This window comes from Hippocampus comes, unplaced genomic scaffold (assembly GCF_001891065.2).
Source record: "Hippocampus comes isolate QL1 unplaced genomic scaffold, H_comes_QL1_v1.1 scaffold51, whole genome shotgun sequence".
Lineage (NCBI taxonomy): Eukaryota > Metazoa > Chordata > Actinopteri > Syngnathiformes > Syngnathidae > Hippocampus > Hippocampus comes.
In genome coordinates, this window is record NW_017805497.1 from 282,179 (window position 1) to 308,336 (window position 26,158).

General features: G+C 40.3%; 1 protein-coding gene across 6 annotated transcripts in view; it reads left to right on the forward strand.

Annotated features, from left to right (window-relative positions):
• tbc1d1 (TBC1 (tre-2/USP6, BUB2, cdc16) domain family, member 1) overlaps window positions 1–26,158 on the forward strand; it is a 35,089-nt gene that overhangs the window by 5,550 nt on the left and 3,381 nt on the right. For 2 of the 6 annotated variants that reach the window (XM_019876663.1, XM_019876668.1), the window contains 19 exons: window positions 5,712–6,314; window positions 7,636–7,725; window positions 7,806–7,910; window positions 8,842–8,974; window positions 9,097–9,188; window positions 9,766–9,882; window positions 10,009–10,131; window positions 10,243–10,388; window positions 10,509–10,775; window positions 11,036–11,146; window positions 12,111–12,224; window positions 12,330–12,490; window positions 15,817–16,014; window positions 20,101–20,262; window positions 20,555–20,713; window positions 22,569–22,669; window positions 22,749–22,892; window positions 23,559–23,718; window positions 24,781–24,950. In XM_019876663.1, the coding sequence (XP_019732222.1) occupies window positions 5,712–6,314; window positions 7,636–7,725; window positions 7,806–7,910; window positions 8,842–8,974; window positions 9,097–9,188; window positions 9,766–9,882; window positions 10,009–10,131; window positions 10,243–10,388; window positions 10,509–10,775; window positions 11,036–11,146; window positions 12,111–12,224; window positions 12,330–12,490; window positions 15,817–16,014; window positions 20,101–20,262; window positions 20,555–20,713; window positions 22,569–22,669; window positions 22,749–22,892; window positions 23,559–23,718; window positions 24,781–24,950 (3,156 nt within the window). The remainder of the gene's footprint in view (window positions 1–5,711; window positions 6,315–7,635; window positions 7,726–7,805; window positions 7,911–8,841; window positions 8,975–9,096; window positions 9,189–9,765; window positions 9,883–10,008; window positions 10,132–10,242; window positions 10,389–10,508; window positions 10,776–11,035; window positions 11,147–12,110; window positions 12,225–12,329; window positions 12,491–15,816; window positions 16,015–20,100; window positions 20,263–20,554; window positions 20,714–22,568; window positions 22,670–22,748; window positions 22,893–23,558; window positions 23,719–24,780; window positions 24,951–26,158) is intronic. The other 4 variants (XM_019876664.1, XM_019876666.1, XM_019876665.1 and 1 more) reach the window with 4 other exon arrangements.

A 26,158-nucleotide genomic window follows, 5' to 3' on the forward strand; every position in this document is an offset into this window, starting at 1 on the left:
CCCGAAAAGTAACATTTATTAATGATAACAACTGAAAAAATACACCTAATTAGGCTGACACAAGACACGACAAGGCCATGGATGGGGAAAATCTATTGCCGCCATTGTGAAGGTTCCCTGGTTCAAATTCCCACATGTCATTGCTGTCCCTGTTTTTTCCATCTTATAGAGCCCAACAAGTTTAATCGATTTAGATGTTATCAGACTTGACCTCTCTCTATTTACTCTTTTTATGTCATCATCCGCAGAGGTTTTTAAAAAAGGGGATCATTTTGGGTTTAGCAATTAACGTAGGCAATTATAGATATTTTGTGTGTGTGTGTGTGTGTGTGTGTGTGTGTGTGTGTGTGTGTGTGTGTGTGTGTGTGGGAGGGGGGGGGGGTCTCCATCACTTGCATTTTCTCAATATTTGCGTTATGGATAGTGAGCCTTCACTGCACTACTTGGTGTGGCATATGTACAGGATGTGGTAAGTACAGCCAAAGACCCAGTCAACCCACTAGGTTCCAAACAAACTTGACTGTGGTTTGGTTGTGGTGGGAAAGCAATTCTGAAACAATCCGATGGTTTCTTGTGACGTAGTTTGATTTGCTTGGATTATATGGTGTGGAAAAAGAATGCAAACCATAAGGGAATGCAAGTGTAACAAACTCACAAGATGACAAATTTGTGCACCCCTGCAAAAATGTCAGCCTGGCATGGAGGTGCAAAAATATAACATTGATACTTATAAAGTCTCGTTAGGAAATAAACAAAAATGTTATCTTTCATCAATATCAGTCTGCCCAAATGAAAATCCACTGCACACAAGCCAAATGCAAGAAATAACCCACAAGTGATTCATGGTGATATCACCCCCAGAGACATTGTGCAAATGCAAGCGTTTCACACCTCGTTTGCTGTTTTCGTGCACTTTATTAGTCACTCGGCTCAAGCGTTCACTGGAGAACCTGTATCAGCATCCAATTTGGTCCAAAACAAAAAAGAAATTTTGGACCATATTCAGTGGCTCTGATCTAGAAATTTACATTGGTTCGGTCAGGACAGCATCTGAAGGTGGGTAGTGGCACGACACAGTGGCTTCGTGTCCACGGTCCATCGGGCCACTGCTAATGTTGAACACTGGATATTTATAACTGAAATGTCGAAATATTCCAGTTTTTCCTAGCCACAAAGACTTCTTTTAAACCCTCCACATTCTATGAAGTGTAGCAAAACTACCGCATTAGCTAGCTGCGTCTTCCTGTTTTTACATTCACGCTAATCATAAATTACTGTTGTTAATGCTCACCATCATTATTTGAAGCCACTGCTGGATCAAGGCACTGTGGTTATCACTGAGACTTTGTGGTTTAATTTCTTCTTCAAGAGTTGATTGGGATTCAGCAGAAAACGTTAAATTCAATGCCAAGTTGTCAACAAATTGTACCACCATTGACAAAATTACAATGCTTTCCTTATCCGGGTCTTGCTTGTTATTTATTTATTTTTAATGCCCTAAACTGGTTTCTCCTTCGAAATAGTGATGTCAGTGTTTCTCCTCTAGCAAAACATTTCAATGACGTTTCCTGATCTCTTGTTTCGCTCTTGCTGTGCTGTCTGCGATGTGCCTCCTGAACTTTGAGCCGGTATGGGCTCTGGCTGTGCTTCAGAAGGCACATGACTAGGGAGCTCCCCAAGTGGGACAGTATGCTGACTTGTGAGGATTCGCTAAGCTAGACAGAATGCAATTGGACACATTTCAAAGCTAGGTTTTATTCCCACACCTGCTTCTTGGCATTTTCTTTTGACATTTAAAAATACTTTGGGCCACTGCATTCCACATGAGGTATTACTGTATTGTCATGGAATTCCTTTTCACCTTGTTACCTTGTAAGTGAATGGCCAACGAAGTAAAGAGGAGTGGAGTGTAAATACTAAATACATGGACACATTTCAGGATCTCAGTGATTTTTTTTTTTTCTTTTGTGGGGGGGGGGCAGCTATCCTCCTTACACAGCAGTCTTCCCGATATTTATAATCTATTAAATGTGTTGTGGTTTATTTTATTTATTTTTTTGTGCTCTTTATCAGGAAATGGTGTAAGCTTATTGCTTGATAACTAATCCACAAGTGCACATAGTTTTGTTTTTTTTTTGGAGGGTGGGGGGTTCATTTCTTACGGTAATTCACATTTCTTCATCCAACCATCTATTATCCGAACCACTTTTCCTCATGTTATCAAATTAATATTCTTTGTCTTTTTTTTTGGAGGGGGGGGTAATTTCTTTATAATTCATACCTTGTATATGCCAGCGTTATGGCAATACCAGATGATATATTTTTGCATGTTTAGTTCTCAGAAACTAAATGTGTAGTTTGGGTCTTGAGCTGAAAAAGTTCAGGAATCTCCTTTATTCACTATCCTCACCCTTTGATAAACGCTGAAACTTTTGTTGTTTGTCAGCCCGGATTGCAGTTTCTCATTCGCAGTGGTGGTACTTGTGTAACTTCCCTCTTTTTGAGGGCACACTAACAGTAGCTCTATTTAACGCTGGCTTCGCGCAAGACTGTATGCTTTTTTAGTTCTGCTCCTCTGTGAGAACCCATGACTGTGGATGGACACACTCAGGCAGTGTCCAGCTGACTTCCTGCTACAGATCCCCCTTCAAGGATATGTTTGTCGAACTTCCAGTCAACGTGTCCCTTTCAGTGTGAAGTCGTCTCTTCGCTCCCCTTTACTAATGTCTCCCTTCAAACCGGGTCTTTCCGAATTTATGGCAGTCTGTGTTGTGGTATCTCAGCCTTCACGGCCTTAAGTGGAACTGTGCTATGGAATACTTGTATTGTTCTTCCACCAGTTTTACACAAAACATACACTTTGCATCTTGTCCAAATGTTTGGAATATCATTTGTTTTGGTATGTCTGTTGTACCATATCATTCTCGTTGTCTGTGGTGCCATATCATTCTGATGTGTTTATACGACTGAGAAATTTGATTGCGTTTCAGTTTGACATCCATCCATCCATTTTCTAACCTGCTTATCCTCACAAGTGTCGCGGTTGTGCAGAAGCCTATCCCAGCTGTTTTCAGACAGTAGACGGGGTATAACCTGAACTGTTTGCAAGCCAATTGCAGGGGTTACTTGAGAAAAACGTTTTTTTTTTAACTAGATTTATAAAACAAATGTTGTGAGTAATATGCCCTAATGCAAATCTCTTGGACATGACGGCAAAATATCAAAGTCTAGTATGTTGCCGCGGGATTCGTCATTGTTTTGGAGTATGTTTGCACAGGTGCAGCGATTCTCACGTTGGTGGGGAAATGGCCCAGTTCAAAATTAAGATTTTCAAACAGAAACTGCTGACAAAACAAATTACTCTTGGGCTTATCTGTGAGCTTTCGTCTTAAGACTGAATGTGTGGTTGCTCTAATGCCTAATAGATGATAAGAAGTAGCTGATAGCATCCTTTGTATCAGTTCAAGAAGTCGAGAACTTCAGTACATTGTGTAATTGAATTGATTTTGTTTTTTTGGTACATGGGCAATACTGGAAGCATCGAGACTTCTTGATTTCTTTACTTCCTTTCTCTGCTGCTCTATATCTTTTAAGACAGTGTTTGTGACTTTGTGGAAATAGAGATTGGAAGAGGTCAATCAAATAAGGGTTGTTATTGGAGCACAGATAAGTAATGCACCGCTCACATGCCAGCATGATTTAAAAACAAATAGAATTGAGGCTTCAGAGTAAGAAACATGTCGTTGCTGATATCTCCAAAGTGTGGGCAGTGAACAGAGAATTTTACAACCCCAAACTGAAAAACAGCCGCATTCCTTTTCAGGTCTATTTTACTTTTGGCCAGTGGTTCCTAACCTGGGTTCGATCGAACCCTAGGGGTTCGGTGAATTGGTCTCAGGGGTTCGACGGAGCCTCTGCCATGGAGGTTAAGACATACCCGACTCATCATGTGAATTAGTTGTGACACGCCCGCTTGGCCATCACTGGCTGCAGATGATGATTAATCATGATCACATGACATTGCTTGTCCAATCAGTGCTGCTGGTAAATTTAGTTCACTCAGTAGTCAACGTGTGACTGTTATGATAGTACGTCGTAAAACTAAAAAAAAAAAAAAAAAAAAAAAGTCTTTTTTCTGTTTTTAATGTGCTTTTTTTTGTCTTGAATTTGCAAAAAGTCATATTTTTGTTTTTTCACGAACGATGGGTTCGGTGAATGTGCATATGAACTGGTTGGGTTCGGTACCTCTAACAACATTTTATTTTTGTTTATTTTATTCTATTTGATTTTTTTTACAAAATGCACTAAGGAGTGGCACCCAAATTTCGTTGTATGCAATACAATGACAATAAAGGCGATTCTGACAAGGTTAATTCATTCAGTACCAGCCAATTCTAGACCAAGTCTGAAAAGACGTTTAAAACGTCTTTGGGAGTGAATGAGTTAAGAAGCACTGCTTCAGGCATTCAGCTAATAATACCAGCTTAACGTGAAAACAAAGTGTGCTTCTGGAGCTATAATCGGAAAGGCTATTGTTCTGAATACAGCCACATAAACCTCCTTGCCCCGACAAGACAGAGCAGGATCTGGCAAGAAAGAAGTCAGCAGTTGTAGTTGCTGCTCAGCGACTTCACATGAATGACATCACTCATGTGACTCAACCAAATCCACTTCCTCCACTGTCTTCCTTGCTGTGGTGGTGCAATATTGCAAGGACAATCTGCACAGGCATGTGAGGATCAAAGGTTCCCCTGTGATTTTGTTATCACAAAGGAGGTTGTGACATATAGATCAATTGAATGCGTGTTTTTGACTGAACCAGCATACGACCGAATTCGAAACCGCGGGTTTCTGTTATTTGTGAATATGAGCATTTTCAGCACACACATCTGATAGCTGATTGATGTCTTTTATATTTTAAAACTTAAAAAAAGTCATGGAGACACATTTTTGTATGGTGTGTTTTCCCTAATAGGCCCCCAATAATAACTCAGAATAAATCGTTCTCAAAGTAATCTTCCAAAAATGTTTCCATCGAGCTGCCAAGTTCTACTTACTTTGACTAGCAAAGTGCATTAAATTACCGGTATGCAATTTTACCTCGATGTATGCTGGTACAAATTGTCAGTAAAAATACAAGTACTAAAGTAGACGTCAAGATACCAACATTTTGACTTCAATATTATACCTGCCTAAAGTACCTCAGTACCGATACTGAAACATTACCATGGCGAAACTCTATGCTAGTGATTGATGGAAAAATTGAGAAGAAAATCGATGCTAAAAAGATTCACTACTGACAGGCCCTAAACGAAACTTAAGTACCCGTACTAGTGCATAGCATGCCGTAAAGAAAAGAAGACCTTGAATTTCACTTCTGCTGGAAATGATTGTACATTGATATTTAGGTGACCTGCCAAGTTCAAAAATACAAATGCATAAAAAATGCAAGTCTATTACTCCCTTTGCTAAACTCGAATGTCTTGTGACCATCACCATAAGAATGTTGCTAACTGACATGATGTCAAATTGATTGCTGAACTATTTGCACACCAAAATTGCTGGAATGCATGTGTGCAATTGCTTATAAGATGCACGAGATAGTGTTTAGTATTTAAAAAAAAAAAAAAAAAAAGATATGATCCAGCTGCATGCATCTCAAATTTGAGCACTTCAGCTTACCATTCATAGTGCATGTTTGTGTGTTTCAGGTCCCTGAAATCATCAGCACACTACGGCAAGCTGGCAAAAGCTCTGCACGCAATGATGACACTTTTACCATTCCCAACAAGACCTTGGCAGATCCTGGAGACCCCAAGCCATTGGAAACGCACATCACCTTTAATTCTCTTTCCGCAGCAGGTTCTGTGGCGAACAACCCTGCCCTGTCCCCAGCAACCTTTGCCAAAAAGTTTGAGGTGCTCTTTTGTGGCCGTGTGACTGTTGCGCACAAGAAGGCCCCCCCTGCTCTAATTGACGAATGCATTGAGAAGTTCAGCCAGCTAGCTCAGGGCTCAGGGACCACTAAAAAAGGGGTAAATGCCGGGGGATTAGTCGGTGGACTGAAGAGGGCATTAGCTTTCCAGTCTAATGGACTGGGGAGTCCTACTTTAGGTAATGGTGCTACTGGGAGCCCCACCAACGGAAAACGCCCATTGCTATTCAAACGGGACCCCAGCTTTCCATCTCTGCAGGCCCTGGATGAGAATGGACTCTCACCAGAGATCTCTCATGCCAAAACTACAGATGCACTCACTCACTCACCTGGGGTGCAGCCCACCAGCCTTCAGGAGAACAGGACCATGCTGTTTACGGTACGGTTACGACCTGAAGAATATCCATTACGAGCCTTCGAGAACTCACACCAGTAAATACAACATGAAATCTGGGTTCATAGTTGGGCCAGACAAGTAATCCAGCAAAATGCAATAGTGTGCCTGTGCATGATTTTCAGTTGACATGAAGATTGCAACCAGATTGCTGCATTTATTTTTTACTAGGTGCTATCCATGCTTTAGCAATTGGATAATGGCTGTTAGGAGCATAAATTGGGTTCATTGACACCCATATTTGTTTGTTTTATAAAAATGATAAAATACCCCATACAGCCACACCCTTATGACACGAATTGCATCACAGTATTTTGGCATGTGTGACGATTCGTTTTGTAAATGGCGCATTTTGGGGTTGCAAGAAAGGATAATGAGCGATAGTAGTGTGTAAACCTGGGCAGCAGACAATAAGTGGGAACGAACAAAAAGCAGATACTGGCATGACTCAGCTCCACCAATGCTGACTGCTGCTGAACATGAGCCAGGGCACACAGTCGTTATTGACCTTTCGTTGACCTTAGTCACCCCCTGCCAGCACAAATGTTCCTGTTTATCTATCATAGAGGAAATGGCCTGTGCTGACAAGGGAAGCCAACAGACCTCTTTGCTTTTGCTCCTCGTGACACACCAACATAGCATTCTTTTAGTCTCCTGCTCCAGGATGGAGACAGTGACCTCATTGTGGTGATATCATTTCACGTTTGTCTTTCCGATGAAGACTCATTAAATCCATGGCTTCTGTTCGGTTCAGGCTGGAGCAGAGCAGTGAAGGGGAACCCCAGACAAGAATAACCTCTGATTCTGAGGACTCAATAGACATGAGATCACTAGCTCACTGCAAACCACCAAATGTCCTCTTGAGGCTCTGCGATGATAGTGACTCGTGTTCTAATTATGTTTTGAATGGGGGACATTCCTTGGAGCGGAACTATCTGAGCAGAGAAGAAATGAAACTTGTGATTTAACATGTTCAATGGTTTTTAAAGGAATGTAAAAGATTATGCCATATTTGTCATGTAGTCATTAAATAGACGTAATGCAATGGCGTAGTTCATCCCTTTCAGCAAGATTCCCTGTCTGTTATCAGTGTATTCCAAAGTCTTCTTACTGTATGAGCAACTCCCAAATTTTTGAGAATACAGCATGTGATCAAACGCCCATTGGTTGAATTCCCCCCACTGCAATCAGCTTATTGGTGATGTGACTCATGATTGATATGTGAATACAAAGTGTCCTTTTTTATTTATTTATTTATTTTAATGCAACATGCATAACTGTAAAAATTACGATCTTTCTGTTGTAGGTGGGCAGATCACAGATCTTTTTGGTTAGTCCAGACACTAAGAAGGTTGCCATCGAAAAGAGTTTCCGTGAAATCTCTTTCTGCTCACAAGTATGCGCCTCTGGTTTTCAAAACAATGTAATATTAAGACCTGTTTAGTGTCACTTATGCTACTGATGATCTCTTTCTAGGGTATTCGCCATGTGGACCACTTTGGCTTTATTTGCAGGGAGACTATGGAAAGAGGAAGCTGCCACTTTGTTTGCTATATCTTTCAGTGTACGGATGAATCTCTGGTGAGAGTGTTTTTCCAAATCACTCATATGTGCTAAATCTGTGTTTTTCCGCTGAATCAGATTGAATGGAATGTTGGTTACATTAAAATCCCCCAGCTATTAGATTGAGATCATGGTCACATGTATGCAGACCACTTTAGGTCAAGTCAAGTCAGCTTTATTGTCAAATATGCTCTATGAACAACATATAGCACAGATGAAAATTCTTTCCTCTCAACCACAGTCTAAACATGCAGTGCAATGGAAACACACAGCTAAAAATAAGGGCAGCGAAACTGAACTGCATAAAAAAAAAAAAGACAAAGATATAAATATAAACAAAACAAAAATACAATGGACAGAATAACCACACTGAAAATCTTTACACGAGTCAGACTATTTCAGGAAGACTATTTTTCTGTGACCTAAGGCAATTTCCGTGCAGAGAACGTACAAATAGCGTGAAAACTAAAGATTATTTGTTGATGTTTTCTGATACATTTCGTTGTGTGTGATTACATTTGGGAGAGTAGCTCATCTGTAAGATTTGGGGCTTTGGAATTGGAGGTATAAAACAAAAAATGCTACTCGTGAGAGAGATTATAGTCTGCATCCACACTACGTTTGAGAAAAACAGATAAATGAGAAATTTTCACGATTGAACAAAACGGTATCTTTATGTCCTTAGTTGCTACTGCGTTGCAATATACACGCAAAAGCAACGTCGCTTGGCATGTTTGCACATTCATCAGTATTTTATGTGGTTTTTACTTTACAAAGCTAAGGCTCAGTTTTGGTCGACGTCATCAGATGTACTGCATGTAAGTTTGCAATTTCAAAGGTGGTAGGTATACTGTATCGTCACTGATTGAAAACTTACATCGTTCAACAATAGAAATGTGCATGCAAGTGTTTTGTACGTCTTGAAAAGAAGCTTGTTTTGCTCTTGTAGGTGGACGAGATCATGCTGACCTTGAAGCAGGCGTTCTCCGTAGCAGCTGTGCAACAGAATGCAAAATGCCAGAACCAGCAGTGTGACAGTTGCCCCATGCTGCAGCTCCACAAGCTGTGTGAGAGAATAGAAGGTAACAAAAAACTATTTAGCATTAGTTTCAGACAGTGAATGCCATATTTTACATTATTTGTCATTCAGTTTCTAATTAAGCACAAACAACTGACAAATTCTTTATTCTGGATCTCTCCATAGGTCTCAATGCGTCTAAAACCAAACTAGAGCTTCAGAGACACCTGGCTAGTCTGGACAACCAGGATCAAGCTGCAATCTTTGAGAGTACTATGGTAATTTAGACCTAGCTGCAAAGTCAGCTTCGACCGATATATATGTGCGGGCGCAAGGTTTTCCACCTAATTACACTTCATAAAACCAGTTATTGCTTTATGTTCTCTTATGTTATTATATTAAAATTTTAGAATGCAACACTGTTTGTATTCAGTAACAATGTATTAAAAAAACTGTGTTTTTCGCAAGGGGCTGGAATGAATTGAGAATTACATTAAGATCAAAGCAGGAAGTTGATTTGCGATATGAGTAATTTTTGTCAGCATGGTCACGAAATGAATTAAACTGTCGTAGGCTCTCTGCCAGAAATTTCAGTGTAGAAATAAACTTTAGCTGACATCTGCTGGTGATTTTTCTGCACTGCAATACTGCTGTGCACATCGCCCGGAAAACCATACAATGTATTAAAGCAGTAATGTATCAGATGCCTTCAACTATTCCAAATTGTTTGCTAAAACAAGGAGTGTTCTAAATGAATCACCATTTTAAACTACTGTAAACTCCCACAGAAAGAAATATGGACAGTAAACAGGCTTGAATGCATTAATATTTATCAGCATGTCTTGTGTCTTGTAGAGGTCTCGTCCTAAAAGCGAACAGGAAGAAAATGAGCTTACAATGGCATCTTTGAGGAATTTGTATGAGGAGAGACAGAGGATTCATCATCACACTCTGCCAAATGACACCAAGCAGGTCATTTATGTATTTTATTTTCAATTCTCATTTGATTGTGCTAAAGTTCTAGAAGCGCATGGCTGTCATATTTGGTTGGATCTGTTACTCTGGCATTCACTGCGGTTTCTCTGTGTCTCTATGTAGAATGATGAGGCAGCGGCCGCTCCAGTTGAGGTGCAGCAACAAAGTAGCAGTCGACAGCGTCTTGAACAGTTTAAGAGTCGAGCGAAACGCTCGCTAACGGAATCCTTAGAGGGTATATGGAAGGTAAGAGTATGGATAGTCTTTTGGCTAGCACATTGTTTTGAAATAGCATTGGGTCTTTATACCATAAATAGTGACATTCAAACTTAAACAGCATCTATTTGTTCTTGGTAGGGAAGCAGCAAGGCTGTTGCTCTGAGGGGCAACAGTGAAAGGAGCCATAGTGTATCCTCCATTTCTACTGTCAATAGCCAGGACCAGTCCTGCCTAGATGACTCCCGATCTAATTCCTCCCAATTGCACCCCACCAGCTCCCTCAAGTAAATGCATCTGAAAATGTTTATTCCGAATTTTTTCTGAAACCACAATTTTGACCTAACCTTTTTTTTTTTTTGTTATTATACTGTAAACATTTCTAACCATGCTTTTTTTCTCCTTAGGTGCCACAACTCAACAGGAGACTTGAAGCACCTTGACCCCTTTGCTTCCCCATCTTCCTCCCCCTCCTCCTCTTTACCAGGTGATGGTCAGCCAATAGGCTTCCGGAGACGGGCCAGCACCTTCAGCCACCCACCTACACCCTCCTCAGCAGATGATTCACCAGCACGCACTTTAACACATACGCCACAGCAGGACCCTGCGGCTGCTTCAAAACCCAAGCTCTTACGACACTACTCTGTCAGCACTGACACGCCACACCGAAACAAGTAAGAGAAACACAATCATCTTTTTGTCACCTCTGGGTGGCATGAGGAATTGGGATTATTATTTGCTGGATACAAAATTATTGTGTACAGGTTTCACCACTCATGTTAGACCTGTACTTAGCTGAAAAAAACACATTTAGAGTTAAATGCTCACATTCTTTCCCTTGACTTCCTTCTCTCCCTCCAGTCAGTGTTCACTTATGTTATGTGTCCTTGACTTCTTCTGATTTTTGACTATCCACATTTGGACAACTTCTCAGACGTGTTCCATCCAACACCGCCCTTCCTCCCGTTCCTTACTGCTCTTCGTCCTCCTCTCCTCTGCTCCTTCCTTCTTCCCCTTCAACCGGAGCAAGGCTCAGTAAAAGACGGTGAGAATGTTGCGCTGGTTTTGCTTGCATTGTTGCATACAGTGCAAATTTCTGTGTTCAGATTTGTATGCAACATTGTTCATGGCTTCTTCTTTACTTGTTTTATATTCATGTGAGGCTCGGTTCACACAGAGAATAGATTAGACGATTTGCATCAGATGGCATCTTAAAACATTAAAAATGGTAACCTCACTATGATGAAACCAAAATGCGAGCATGACTGCACTGTGCTGTTGAGTGGAATTTTTGCATTTCCAAAACCACTACTTTTATTACACTATCATTGATTAGAATGTTACTGACATGTTGCCACCAATGCCTATAATAACAAATTTTGCTTATTGCCTAAAAGACAGATCTTCAGGCGACATTATATGCTAGGCTCCCGCAGAGTCAAGAACAGCGAGAGTTGTAGTATATGACACTTCTCAGAGAGTTAGGTGTCCAACTAGGGCTGGATGATAATGGGAAAAATAATAATCACAAATATTTTGATTGAGGTTGAAATCACGATTAAGAAAATGATTATTCATTGATGTAATTTTTAAAAATGTATTTAAAGACTAAAACTCAACTACTCAGCAGTGTCATCATAGCCTCATGCCCATTCATCCCTGCGCATTGAACACTTTAATCTTGACTACGCTATTCTTTTGCCTAGCCCTTGGGTCCAAGAGAGTTAATATATCAATCTTTTTTCAACACTTTAAATTGGTTAATAATTTGTTAAATAAATAAATAAATAAATAAATAAATAAATAAATAAATAAATAAATAATAAAATGAAAGGCCGTGTGTTGTTAGTATTGATTTGCAAAAAAAAAAAAAAAAAGTAGTAATATAAAAATTGACCCAACAGTGACAGTTTCCATCCAACAGTGACTATGACATACTTATTGTAATGTGTCTCTATGTGAACGGGACCTGTGTCTTTCTTTTCATCCGCTTACACCATCTACATCAGTCCTCTGGGTGGACTACGTGCTCGACTCCACGCCTCATCCTCTGTTCCTAATTTTTTGAAATTTCAATTTCTGGCTCCTGTCGAAGAAAATGACAGCACAGAAACAACGAGCAGGTACACATGTATCTCAAATAATCATACCAATGTCCATATGAAGACCCAGGCTTCATAGGATCCTCTAAATTGTTTAATACATGTATTGTGTGTTTATTTTCACAGAAGGCCATTGTGTCACTTTGTTTTTAGAGATGTAGCAGCCCTCTATGTATCAAGTACAGAATGTGAAGTTGGGGAAAGCCCTCTGCGTAGTCACCGACACTCCTGGAGGCAGCAGATCTTCCTGCGAGTTGCAACCCCTCAGAAAAACACAGATGTCATTGGTAAGGATTCTGAGCAAATAATGAATGAAATAAATACATGTACCGCCTTTGAACTAAGACATTTACTATTTCATCTATCATTGGTAAGCCATGTTTTAATGTAAAAGAAGAAAAGAAAAGTTAAATTTAAGTCAGTTATAGCATTTTGATTGCTAGACCCTCTCTGAAAAGCCACTTTATTCAGCTCAAGGGAAACATGGGTTTAATCATAATAAAACACATAGTAAGTAGACATGATTATCACATTTACATTTTTGAATCACTTGAAAACACACTTCAAAACAATCTTTCAACCGATGCAGTAATAGAGTCTTACCATGTCGTGTCACTCTTTCATCTGAAATGATGTTGACATGCAGTCACACTAGAGGAAGGGAGTAGGGTACAAGTACTGTAGTTTTGTCCTCCTCGTTGTGAGATGTCCACATTTTTCTCATAGCCACGATATGTCAACTGCATATTATCACGAGCATATAGTACATTATTATTTCCCCCAGTGTTAAAATTTATTATTAATTACCATGATGAATTCATCGAGGACCATTCATCTCTAGGTTTTAAACTTTACTGATAACTTTAGTGCTTCTAATCTCAACAAACAATCAATCTTGTTCAGTAGTGAGAATCATGCTTGTGCCTGCCCGTCTTCAGATCTTGTGTTGTGATAATAACGCTGCATGTACTATCTGTGTAACTTTTTGATAGTGTGTGACATTGAATTTGTGACAGATGAGCTTGTTTGGTATGTCACACTGCCCCATTATGTTAAAAATGTGAACCTTTTAGGGTAATGTTCCACAGACACCAAACACTCTTATCTGGCTCACAAAGAAAGCAGAGATAATCAGTCATATTGTTTGTCAACATAAGACATGTAAAAAGTAGAAAAGAGTGTAGGTTCCAGATTTTTGCTTGTAATGGCGCTATGGTGTTCCTCGTCTTCTTTTTTTGTCAGCAAGTTAAGAAATGTCACTTGACTGAAAAAAATACATATATTTGTCAGAACAAAATTAATCTAAAACCAATCACACTTTGCCCATTTGTTCATTTCCATGTCACCGGTGGCATTGAAAGTGGAAAAGGGACTTTGTATCAACTGCTTGTGTTGGGTGTGTATTTATTTATTTATGCGTCTGCATATATACAGTGCATGAGCTCATGGGTGTGTCAATGAATTTGTGTTAGGGAGGGCGTCGGAGTCTCAAGGTCGTGTTGACTGTCCACACAGACAGCGCCAAAGGAAAGCGCCAGCCTTGTCGACCCACTTTTCATGGTGTGCGTGTGTAAAGGAAAGATAAAGTTGTAAGTTGGGAGTGTGTATGCACGGTTGTGCCCAATTTATTTATTTATTTTTCCTAGGCGTTTTTGGATCAATGGAGCATTTCATAATTCCAGATTTGAAAGCATGTTGATGGTACTCTGGTTTATGAGGACAATAGCACTGTTGGCATTGCATGTCAACCCCAGATCACCCACTTAAAGGGGCTTTTCTAAGTGAGTTCTATCATCCAATGATTGTTTAACATTTTTGTTCACTGCTGAGGACTGATTGAAGTGGTGTAGCAGTCTTTGTCTGACAAATGCATTTCTCTCAAAGACTGTGTGCATTTGTTCAGAGCCTTACAGTATGTTTGCTTAGTGACTATGCTGAATGTTTCAGTACATATTTGGAAGCCTCCCTGACACAGACAGAGGGGTAGACATCAACGTCATCCTATGGCACAAAAAAAACAAAACAAACAAACAAACCGTATTTTTACCATGTGTGTTGTGTGGATGTACAGTATTTTATTTACAGTATTTTACAGTACTTTCATCTCAAACTGCTTTAAACAACAGAGCGTATGAGGGAAAAGTGGTTAGGTTTGCATGACTGTCCGTGTTTTATGTTATGTGTTTGTTTATTATTTTACTTTATGTTAACTGTTTTGTTAAGTGCTTTGTTACAGCTGCAGCTGTTGTGAAAGCGCGATATAAATCAGGATGTATTGGATTGGATTGGATTGGATTGTATATGTAGTTGAAGTGCCATCTAGCTAGTTGTCACTGGATGTCCTTCTTGCAGACAACACAGGGTATTTTGAGGTTTGGGATCCACCCTGTACTTTAGGGTGGAGTCTCACAACATGTTTTTTTTTTTATTCTTAGTGTTGTGTCCAAATATACAAAACTGCAATTTCTATTTATTTATTTATTTTGCTTGAGTGGCCCAAAGGGTTGAAAGAGGAGCTCTGCCAGCCATGTTAGAGTATGAAAGAAAGACTTATATATTAGACTTAGGCTGTCATAAGGAGTTTGTATTGTATGTTTGTTTTTCTTTTTATTTGCTCTTAAAGCATAGCTAAGTGACGAGACATTCCTAGACAGTGTTGTGAATAGTAGTCTGATGATGATTGATCTTTTATGATCATTATGTATTTTCATTTTATGTTTTTAATTAGTATTCAATTTGTTGATCATTGTTTTTATGTTCAGTTTTTATTGTTGGTGGTTAAAATTAAATATGTGTGAACCTTGGAACGCAATTTGTCCAGTGATGCTGGTTATTTGCAGTCCAAAACGAATTTTCCACTGGAAAATAATGTCAAGTGAATTATGGTACTATAAATGGTCACCATGAAACAAACAAACAAACAAAAAAAAGCCCAAACTCCCCCCCAAAACTTATTTGCTGTGCTGTTTTTTTTTTTTTTTTTTAATCAGCACGAATATTCCTAACTTTTGTCCATGGGTTAAGATAAATTAACTGCTATAGACTAGAATACAACGAGTTACCCTTTGAAGACACCTGACAACCATAAAATAGTGAGCAATTGTTGACAAGGTTCTCTTGTCATTTGAATGCTAGTGATTATCCATCATGTTGTTGCTAACTGCTATTTATAGTAGCATCAGCTTGGAAAATTGTGATTTTTGTGTACAACATTGATGATTTCATGTCTTAGGTTATGTAATTGACATTGACACTGTTGACATCACTGCTTCTCTGGTTCATCACACATTTTCTTTTGCTATCCTAAAAAACATGACATATGAGATTAACATCGGGGTGATCAACTACTAGTTTCTGGAAAAGTTCGACACTATGAGGGGTATTCCACTGTATACACTGACGGTGTATGTACGTAATACAACCTGTATCTGCGAACCTGTATCTGCGAACCATCTTGAAAGTATATTTGCAATTTGCGCTTTTATTCCCCCATCCATCCATCCATAATGGTCAAAATGCTAACTTTTTCCCTGGTAATTGCCGCAGCGAACACCTCAACTGGTTTAAATGTTTTCTGATCTGGTCTTGGGCCGCAAAATCTTGTGCCTTTCAGAGCGCGGAGACAATCTCGATGGGGGTTGGGCATGTGGAGGCCAAGCTGTTGGTGCAGGAAATGTGGACTTGCCCATGAGGGCTCAGCCCGAAGAGCGAACCAGAAGGAGCAAAGAGGAGTTGAGGGAACTATGGAGAACAGCCATTCTGCAGCAAATCCTCCTGCAAAGGATGGAACGAGAGAACCAGAAATTGCAGGGTAAGTTAAACAGGTGAAGGGTGGGAGAACTGCATTTGCTTCCACCTTCCTGACCGTGTGTATGTTTTAGTTCGCACAGACAAAACACATTCCCAGCAAGTATTTGTATTTGTGTATACAGGTTTATACAACAGTCTTCATCATGTTACATTGATAATAATGTAACATAAGTCTAATAGTCATGTGTGGCAGTCTGCATTTTTGAGATATGCTTGCACATGCATAATTGATTAAGTGCACACCTGTTTTTTTTTCCTTAACTTAAACTCATCACAAATGAACACATTGTAGACGTATAAATGCATTTTTTTCAACTTGTTTGGCGCTTGGTACATCCATGGGTGTGCTAAATGCTCCACCCATTTCCTGACCTAGTTGCCTTGTATCAACACACAGCTAAGTATGTACCACACCCCTTACTGCCTTATTACCTACTCAGGTGTTGATATTATATGTGAGTCAAGAGTGATGTAAGAAAATAAATCCTGATCATCGACCGCACTCTAGTTTAGCCTTTTCCTATCGCTATCACACACACATGCCAAACACAACTTCAGTTATGTTTTTTCCCCCCTCTGTGAGGTTAGAAGATGCATCTATGGCAGGTGTGTGTCTGCATGAAAATTGGCTCCCTGTTGCTGTCTTCTAACCATTTTTCCACCACATCTTAGTCTGGGGAATATTATTTAATTCCAATGACAGACATCGTATGTTAGAATTAACGAGCAAATATTGGAAATAGAAACATTTATAATTTTTGCAAGATATACCGATTTGAATCATCAAATTTATTTTGATGTGACAGACCAACTCGACTGTTATATTTAAAAAATGTTTGCATTCTTGAATCCCATCATGCCCCATGTATTGAGATACCCCCTCTCCTTTCAAGTATTTATTTAGAGTAAAGACTACCATTTCATTTGGGAAATGTAGGCAATGGAAAAAAAACAGTGAGGGGTCATATCACCTTTCCAATTAAATGAGCTCAGGACACATGGATTGAAGCACAAACGTTACCTGATGTGAAAGAAGGTGAGTCATTTATTTAAATTTGGTGGAAAAGCAGCGACTTATCTCTGTCTCTTGTCACTTATGGGTCAACTGGGTGTATCTTTGCATTTGTGCGCATGCGCCTGAGCATGTGAGTGTGTGTGTCCATGCGTGCGTCCGTGCATGCCTCAGACAGCTCCTGGGTGTAATGTCAACAGTGCTTTTTGCATGTTATCAAGGGAGGAGTTTTCCAGAGAAAAGCAGCTCTGCTTTAAGAGGCGATAGGGTTGTGCTGGGCTTGACCATGAGCTGGGCCACAGCCTGCGAGTATTTCCGAATGGACTTGTCTCCAGTCTGCTGATAAGACCAAGTGTCTATTCTTACCCTGTGTGTGACAGCTTTGTGCTCTCTCCAAAAAACATCCTTATATTGCCTAGAGCAGTGTTCACCAATCTTTTTTGAGCCAAGACACATATTTTATGTTACAAAAATCTCTCTACACTATATTAAACAAGTCATAAGTGTCACAGTGTATATTGAAATGCAGATCAGATTGTCTCAATTTACTCACAAATGTACTTGCTTTGTGAGAAATCTGGGCCTGCTTATTTGAACACAACACTTTTGTTTTTAATAGTTTTTATGGCAGTCATACTGAAAAAGGTTAAAAAAAAGCAGTCACTTGCGAGCCAATAGTATGAAATGTGTGATTGAATTGCATAATCTACTGAATTGCATAATCTACACGTCATAAATAAATTTTAGCATAATTTTTAGTGTCACTTTTAGAATCATGTCTTGATCAAGCAATTTTCATAAACTGCATGACTTACAACCTAAACCAATTGAAGTGAATTTGCCTTTGTGCATGACCCCACAAAAATAAAACCAATAATACTGTTGAACATGGCTTAACAGAAGCAGCTGTTCTGGTTGATCATCCATGTACTGCTGGTGATGGCGCAAGCACACTGTAGCACTGATTAAAAGTGCCATACTTAGACTTACACAAACCAGAAAGACCTCTCCTTGGTTATTTTTCTTCTCCTCATGCCTTCCGTCCTCCAGAAAAAGTGTCACAAAACATCAAAAGAAAGAACAAAACGCACAATTGTGGAGAATCAAACGCACGCATGATATCCTCATTCTTTTTGGTGCTGTCAAGCGATTAAAATTGTTTTATCCAATTAGATGCAAAATATTCCGTAATTAATTGAGATTAATTGCATTTCTGTACTTATACTTTCTACAAAGCTTCTAACAGATATTTGCTTGAGTAAAAAAAATATATATATGTACCGTATTTAAATTCAAATCTCTTTAATACTTGAATGCAAATGATACAAACTGTGCTACAGTTAACGCTTTGACTTTGACACACTTCATTATGACAAGTAAAGCTCAATATTTTCTGATCTTTAAAACTGTATTCTAATTTGATAATGTCTCAGTTCAACATTGTCGCTCACAATCAAGCTTGTAATAGCTGGAGTGTCATCACAATGACATCACATGACTTTTGTTATCACTGTGGTCGTTTCATAGCACTTAATAATCTTTGCTTTTTCCTGGGGGGGCTATGGAAACATTTTGGATCAGGCTGTGGCCTCTTTCACTCCTCTTCTGTCCTGCGGTGATGATGTCATTCTTAGAACATCTGCCAAGTTGCAGCTGGTCACATAGAAAAGACCACGGACGGAGAAAATGAGAGTGGGAAAGCAGTTGACAGACAAGACAAACAAGAGTTTGAGCAAGAGAGGCCTGTTGAGTTTCAGCACGACAACCGCAAGAGAAAAATGGGGCGGTGGGTTAAGAGATTGGGGAGGCAGCATGAGGAAGGGTGTTGTCAAAAACAGGAACAGATTAAGCCCTTTGGGTGTTCCCTCACCTTCTTTGATCGTGGTTGTTAACGGAAATTTACAAGTTGTCCCTTGATGGGTTTTTTTTTTTTTTTTTTTTTTTTTTTTAACTCTTGATAATTCAGTCAGTGGCTGCAAAGGTAACCTGCTCGAAAAACTCAACAGTCTCCATAAATAAGCTATGACCTGGTTGCAAACACATATATTGGAACATGATTATCTGACGTTTATGTTCATGGTCCAAAGTATGCTGAATTCGCACCGCAGGATATTGTAAGAGCTGTGATCCTATGTTCCATTTTAAAATAACTTTCCTGTGAATAAAAGGTCATTGATGATGGGGGAGGACATGCTGCTTATCTTGCTTCAGATGTGATTCTTATGTCAGGGTGATTGGCAAACCTTTGCTCTGATATTTCCTGATGACATTTTTTCCTTCTGAGTGTGTAGAATTTCTTCCGTGGGAGTAATTAATATTACAGTATAATGCGTTTGATGAACTTTCCCTTTTGTCAGTGAGCGGAGCAACACCAGGCAGGTACGGGAATAAAGCAGGACTAGGATATGGAATGATTACGCAAGCTTCAAACATCTACTGTTTGATCAATCATTCCACAATCCATAATGAAAGACGTGATTAGCTCCATACAAAGGAGATGCATGGGGCAAATGGTGGTCACATCAGATACTGACTGACCGGGCCTTAGCATATAGTCTTTACAATGGTTTTTCATTGGTGGGCAACCTAAGGCACACCTGTGCAATAATCATGCTGTCGAATCCACATCTTGATATGCCACATCAGAGAATATCTTGACAGAGGAGAAGTGCTCGATAGCACATAGTTAGACTGATTTATGAACATTACATGAAAAAAATAGGTCCTTTATATACTGTACATGGAAAAAGTTGCTGATCTTGGATTCATGGAAAATGGGAGCAAAAATGAGATGGAGTTATATTTTCATTTCAGCGCAGAGGCGTACACGTGGCACAAAAAGCCACGACAGACTACTTACTGCATGTTTGGACTTCCACATTTGTGTAACGTTGCCGCCGCAGGAACGGAACTCCTTCATAAATCGAAGAGTCCATGTCTGTCGTATGATTGTGATGTCAGGTTCTCCCAGTTCCACTGGTGGTAGCTCATCCAGAGGCCACCCGCATGACAGGCAAAGTGGTTCCTGCCAAGTCACATGATTGATGTGCGTTCCTTGTGTGTTGATGTTTGCAGCTTCTGAGAGTGATTTGCAGAACAAGCGTCTCAAGCTGGACTATGAGGAAATCACTCCTTGTCTCAAGGAGGTCACGTTGGTCTGGGAGAAGATGCTGGGAACTCCTGGAAGGGCAAAGGTCAAATTTGACCATGAAACCATACATTTGTCAGTTGCACAAGGTGTGTTTGCCTTTGTTTTATCAGTACTGGCTCTGCCACTAGCTGCAAATATTGACCAAAGCTTAATGTATAATGCGCCTGACGGCAACAGTGTCCTACAGCCTCTTTCCTTATCAGCTTTGGCCCTTTCCCCCCCAGCTCTGCAAAGGAATCTGAGTTGATCCCATTCCTTTTTCCCTTTGAAGAAGAGGGATTCTTTCGTTTTCGATTGTTTATTTATTTATTTATTTTTAATGAGGAAACATGTTAACCTGGGCTGCAACCAAGCTAAGTCTTATTCTACTGCCTACAGGGGTGCCGAGGCAGCATCGAGGAGAGATCTGGAAGTTCCTCTCTGAACAGTATCTGCTCAAGCAGACGGTCCCCTCCCGTCCACCGACCAATGATTCGCCATACAAAGAGCTGCTCAAACAGCTGACCTCACAACAGCACGCCATCCTTATAGATTTGGGTAACCCACTGCACTATACACTGGAACCTCGGTTTTTGCGATGAGTCTGTTCCAGGTAGTCTGACTGAAAACCGACATGCACTTGCGCTTTTTGTCGTATTGTGAAAAAAGTGGTCCAATAGATGGCAAGGCGTATTCCACAATACAAGTATTCATGAAGGCAACAGCAACTCTCCCGGTCTGCTCGGCAACAGCGATGACAGTCGGGGCGACAACACATCCTGCCAAAATTCAGTCCTTCAAAATGAAAGCACGCTACCAGTATATCAGCACAATTTTGCCACGCTTCCTTGTATTTTGAAGCGCTGACCTTTGACAGGATGTGTTAAGTTGATGTTGCCAGAGTGAAAGCTTGCATTGTGAAATACGTCTTGCCGTAGGTTGACTCCTTGTTCATTCATTTAAAATAATTGAAGAGGTAATCCTTTGTTGAAATGCTTTGGATGAACGTGTGGGGACAATAGTCACTCAACAAGCAACAAAAGTACACCTGAGTAAATGGAATGGCGCACTGTTTCCGGGAAATTCATAGCTTAGTCATATGTTGTTTTGTTTTGATTGGTTTATTTTTTTGCGTCAATCATACAAAGACAAATGCATCCGAAAAGTGAGGTTCTGCTGTATTATATATATTTGGAATGCAAACCTAACATCAATTACTCCTGCACAACAGAAGACATCAATATGAGATTGTAAAAGTCTGCAGTTGATTGACAGCAAAGTCACCGTATAATAATATATTTATTACTATTGTGGTTGCAGTTTGTAGGCGCACACCCACGGTGCAAGATGTGTCTATTGTATTTTCTACACAAGTCAAGTATGTATCAGATTGAGCATGTTTTAGTTTACACATATTCACTTCAACATTTTGTTTAGTACTATTAGATTTTTAACGTTCTTCACCCTTCGCATTTTACACCCCAAACCCACACAAGCATAGTGGCAATCACCCCACCCAATTTACTCCCAACGCCTACACTTGCACACACGAAGTGCACACACAGCATGTCTTCTGTTGTTTGACTACTTAAATCCCCAGTACTGTACACATCGCAACTGTGACCTCACATAACCCAAAATTGAGTGGTTGTTATGAGAATGTTATAAAACAGTTACAGTGTGAAAACATCCAAAATACAGACCGTGGAAAGGTGAGGTGACATGAGGACGGCGTCCAATTTATGACTGATGGATGGGAAGTGCAGCCCTCATACACGCTCCTTAGAGTCACAATACACACACACACTTTTCCTTCAGGCGGGGGAGGGAGCCGAGGTATAGTCATCAGCACAAAACAAAAAAAGCCCCCACAGCACATTCCACACATACACGCTCACGCGGTTGCCATTGTCTTTGCCAAAGTTTTGCCGCCCCTCACTGTAAGTGGAGAAGCCCTCAGCCGCAAACCGCACACACCTGCCAATTATCAACACATCCACCGAGGGATGACTTCAAGCAGTCTTCACTCCTCTGTATGTTATGTCTTTTTTTTTTTTCTCAAAAGAGACACATGTCATGTCAACAGTTTCACATAAAGCCTTTTGAGGGAGGGTTATGCATACCCCACAAAGCCACATTAAGGTGTGTGTCTTTATGGACATGTTTGTAAGCATGATGCTGTATAATGGGTTGGCACTCAAAGTGAAAAGTCTAGGTTCCCTTGGTTCAGCACAGGTGATGCATGCACGCGCGCGCGCGCACACGCACACACACCAAAAGCTTTGTTATCTGATTCGGGGTTGGATATAAATTAAGTGAAACGATGTTTGTATTCAGCCCAATGTTTTCACATAACAAAGGGGAACGATGTCCTGTAGCCTAAGTGTTATATGCCTTTTGTCTGCTCTCTCAGGTCGCACTTTTCCCACTCATCCCTATTTCCAAGCCCAGCTGGGGGCGGGACAACTGTCTCTGTATAATATCCTCAAGGCCTACTCGCTGCTGGACCCTGAGGTATCAAACTGATTTTGTACACATTCTCTTGTCCCTTAATTACTGCATAAATGTCACATTTATCTCATCGTTCCAATAGGTGGGATACTGCCAGGGCTTGTCCTTCATTGCTGGAGTTTTGCTGTTACACATGGGGGAAGAGGACGCCTTCAACATGCTCAAATTTCTCATGTATGATGTCGGCCTCCGCAAACAGTACAGGCCAGATATGATTATCCTGCAGGTAAAGTGCACCAGCAATGCCTTCTTTATTTGTTGGTAATTAAGGAATCACTTAAGTATTCCTCATGATTAAATTGCACAAAAGTTGTGACTGCAGCTCAAAGTCCACAGCGATTCATTCACACACATCAAGCCGTTTGGGTAATGAAATCATTGTGAAGGAAGGCTTTTGATCCTCTTCTGTTGCTATGATTACAAGGATTATGTTAGCCAATTATGAACAAAGATGAACAAGTTTGCTTAAGTAAAGCTACACGGTAACTTATGTGTGGTGTATGAAAATGAAAATGTTTGATTGGCTTTACTCTTGGCAGCAGCAACACTTGCCAGAGTTGTGTCACTTCTTTTTATTCTCAGTAAAGCTTCGGCACTCTCAGTTGTAATAATTGAACCATGTTCTTGTAGTTATTATTAGAAGCAGGTAACATCATGAGAGGAATCAAAGACTACTTTGAATAATGCAATATTGTTTTTAACGCACCTGAAAAATATTCCTGCGATAGAAACGCAAGTATTTGATTTTTACACTCACTTTTCCATTATTTTGTTGCCCTGTTTGGTTGCTCTGAATATCTTACAACCATCCATAAAAGTTTGCTTCAAGAAAATAACTCAGCCAAGCTACGGCATTGAGTAAAACCTCGATTTCATGTGTGCCTCCAACAAGATTCAGATGTACCAGTTGTCACGTCTGCTCCATGACTATCACCGGGATCTCTACAGCCACCTGGAGCAACAGGAGATCGGGCCCACTCTGTACGCCACGCCATGGTTCCTCACCGCTTTTGCCTCACACTTCCCCCTCGGCTTTGTGGCAAGAGTCTTTGGTAAGATTGATTCATCTTTTCTTTCGTGGAGGGCAGCATGTTGGTGAACCCTGTTTCAATTCGCCAGCTCACTGCATGTTGGAGACAGTGCAGCTGCACTGAGGCAATTTTTTTCACGTCTTTTGGTCTTCAGTTTTTTTGGTAAATGTAAATGTTTCTGACAGACATTCCATTTAATTTGGTTTCTTTATGTTGATCACCATTTTTTTCTCTCACGATAAATACTTCAGGTTCTCAGTTTAGCCTGTAGGAAAATGTGGAAGTGGTTCAAACTAGAAAAAAACTACTGTGGATGAGTAAATTAACTCTATCTGCTTGATTTTTAATGACATTTGCTATAAGACTGCAACCAAGTGTGTTTCTGAAAAGATGGGACAGATGGATCAGATATATAACACCTGTATGATCATCTTTTATCTATTCCTTAATTTTATGTCAGTCTTTTTCCAAATATAAGTTACACCCCAGTATTCTGACACTTCTTGGACACCTTTTCTAATTCATTTTGATTTGAGATAAATGGAAGGCACCGAATTAAATATTTCCCTTTTTTTTTATTGTGTCATCTTTTTTTTCATGAATGTAAACGGCATGGTCACACCCACACTCCTTTGTCATTTCTGTACTTTCCCTTGTTCATCTCCATTTTTTTCACGCCCAATTTCTTACATGGTGCTCAGTTACTGAACGAGACTCTGCCTCCTTGGGCTCATTGCAGCATGGCTATGTGTGTGTGCGTGCGTGCGTGCGTGCGTGCGTGCGTGCGTGCGTGCGTGCGCGTGTTAGATTTATATATTGGATTTGATGCCTCCACTCCCATTTCTTTTAAATGGTTGTATGTTCTCATGTAACCCTCACCACACCCTCATACATTCAAAGCATGCATTCACACACCTACTCTGGCTCACTATATTGTGTCACAAGTTTCCCTCTTTGCCAAAACAAGTTATTGACGCCAATGAATGCACTGGTTAAAAAGTAATTCCAATCATCCCATGTTGTGCAATTATTCCATTCGACCGGTCACGTTATGACATTTTCTGTTTTCTTTCCTTTTGTCAGATATGTTGTTCCTCCAGGGGCCAGAGATCATCTTTAAGGTGGCCCTGAGTCTCCTGGGGAGCCACAAGCCTCTGATCTTGCAACATGACAGCCTGGAGTCCATTGTGGACTTCATCAAAACCACACTGCCCAACCTGGGCCTGGTGCAGATGGAGAAAACCATCAATCAGGTGAGAGTGATGAAAGCAATCACCAAACTCTTTCGTGGCTTCTTGACTCGAGTCATTGAGCAATTATTTACAGTAGCTCTCGATGAATGTGTTCACAACGGAGTGCCTGCAGCAGCCAATAACAAGCTTAAAATATTTAGGCTCAAGAAACACTCATCTCCTTGTGTGGAGGAGGCTGCCACAAGCTTCTCCTCTAATTTCTTGGTCACCGTAGTGACGGGTGCCTCCTTTCTATGAAGTATGAGTGTTTATCTGAAATGGAACGGCCGTGTTGACAACGCTGGCTCAACTTTCAAGTGCGAGCACTTGGTGTGGTCGCTCAGCTGTGAGAGCTGCGCTCCATCTCTTTCCTGCTCTCACAGGCTTGTTTGAACTTGCCGTGGCCTCAAAGCCACTTCCACCCATCCGTGGACATGCTGCTTTTTGTATAACCTGCAGTTGTCGTCTTCAGAGGTTAAATTTAAAGGAACCTGAAGGAGCTCATAAATATTGGAAAAACACTTTTTTCTCTTCATCTTTTTTGTTTGATTTGTTGCTTCAGGTGAATGGACACACCTTATTTATATCTAGCTAGCCTGTCTGGGTGTGGCAGTGCTGCCTTTTCAATGCCCGCAGCCAGGAAGTCACTCAAGGGCCAAAAGCTAATATCTCAACCAGATGTGTTGACACCTGATGAGCAGGTTCTCATGGGAAATTCATCTTAAAATATATGCGTACTTTCATTGGTTCACCTACAGTTTTAACGCCTATATTTTGTTTTAATTGTGGATGTTAATTAAAACATACCCTAACTCTTGTTTATGTTGTACAAATGTTTCTCGAGATAACACATTTTCATTAGACAATGACATTAAATTAAAATAAAATCCCAAGAATTTAAAACCTGCATTGCAGAACGTTGGTCACACTGTCGTTAAAACTATCTTTGTATGTTTTAAACCAAAAGTGCCCAACAGTCGATCGTGGTCAACTCGTAGGCCGTGGACTGGTCCCAAGTCGACCGTGAGGGCTAGAGGGGTTTTTATGTGTGTGTGCTTGTTATATATTCTTTGCAGTAGTGTACACTATCAGAAAAGCAGATCTTTGATTAAAATCCTACACTGTCCATTTACTGGCCGTCCGAATTCAAAAAGGTTGGTTGTACAACCCCCAAGGAGATTAACGGTAAAGGTGAAAAAGTGGGACCGGGAGTGGGGAGGCCATCAGGA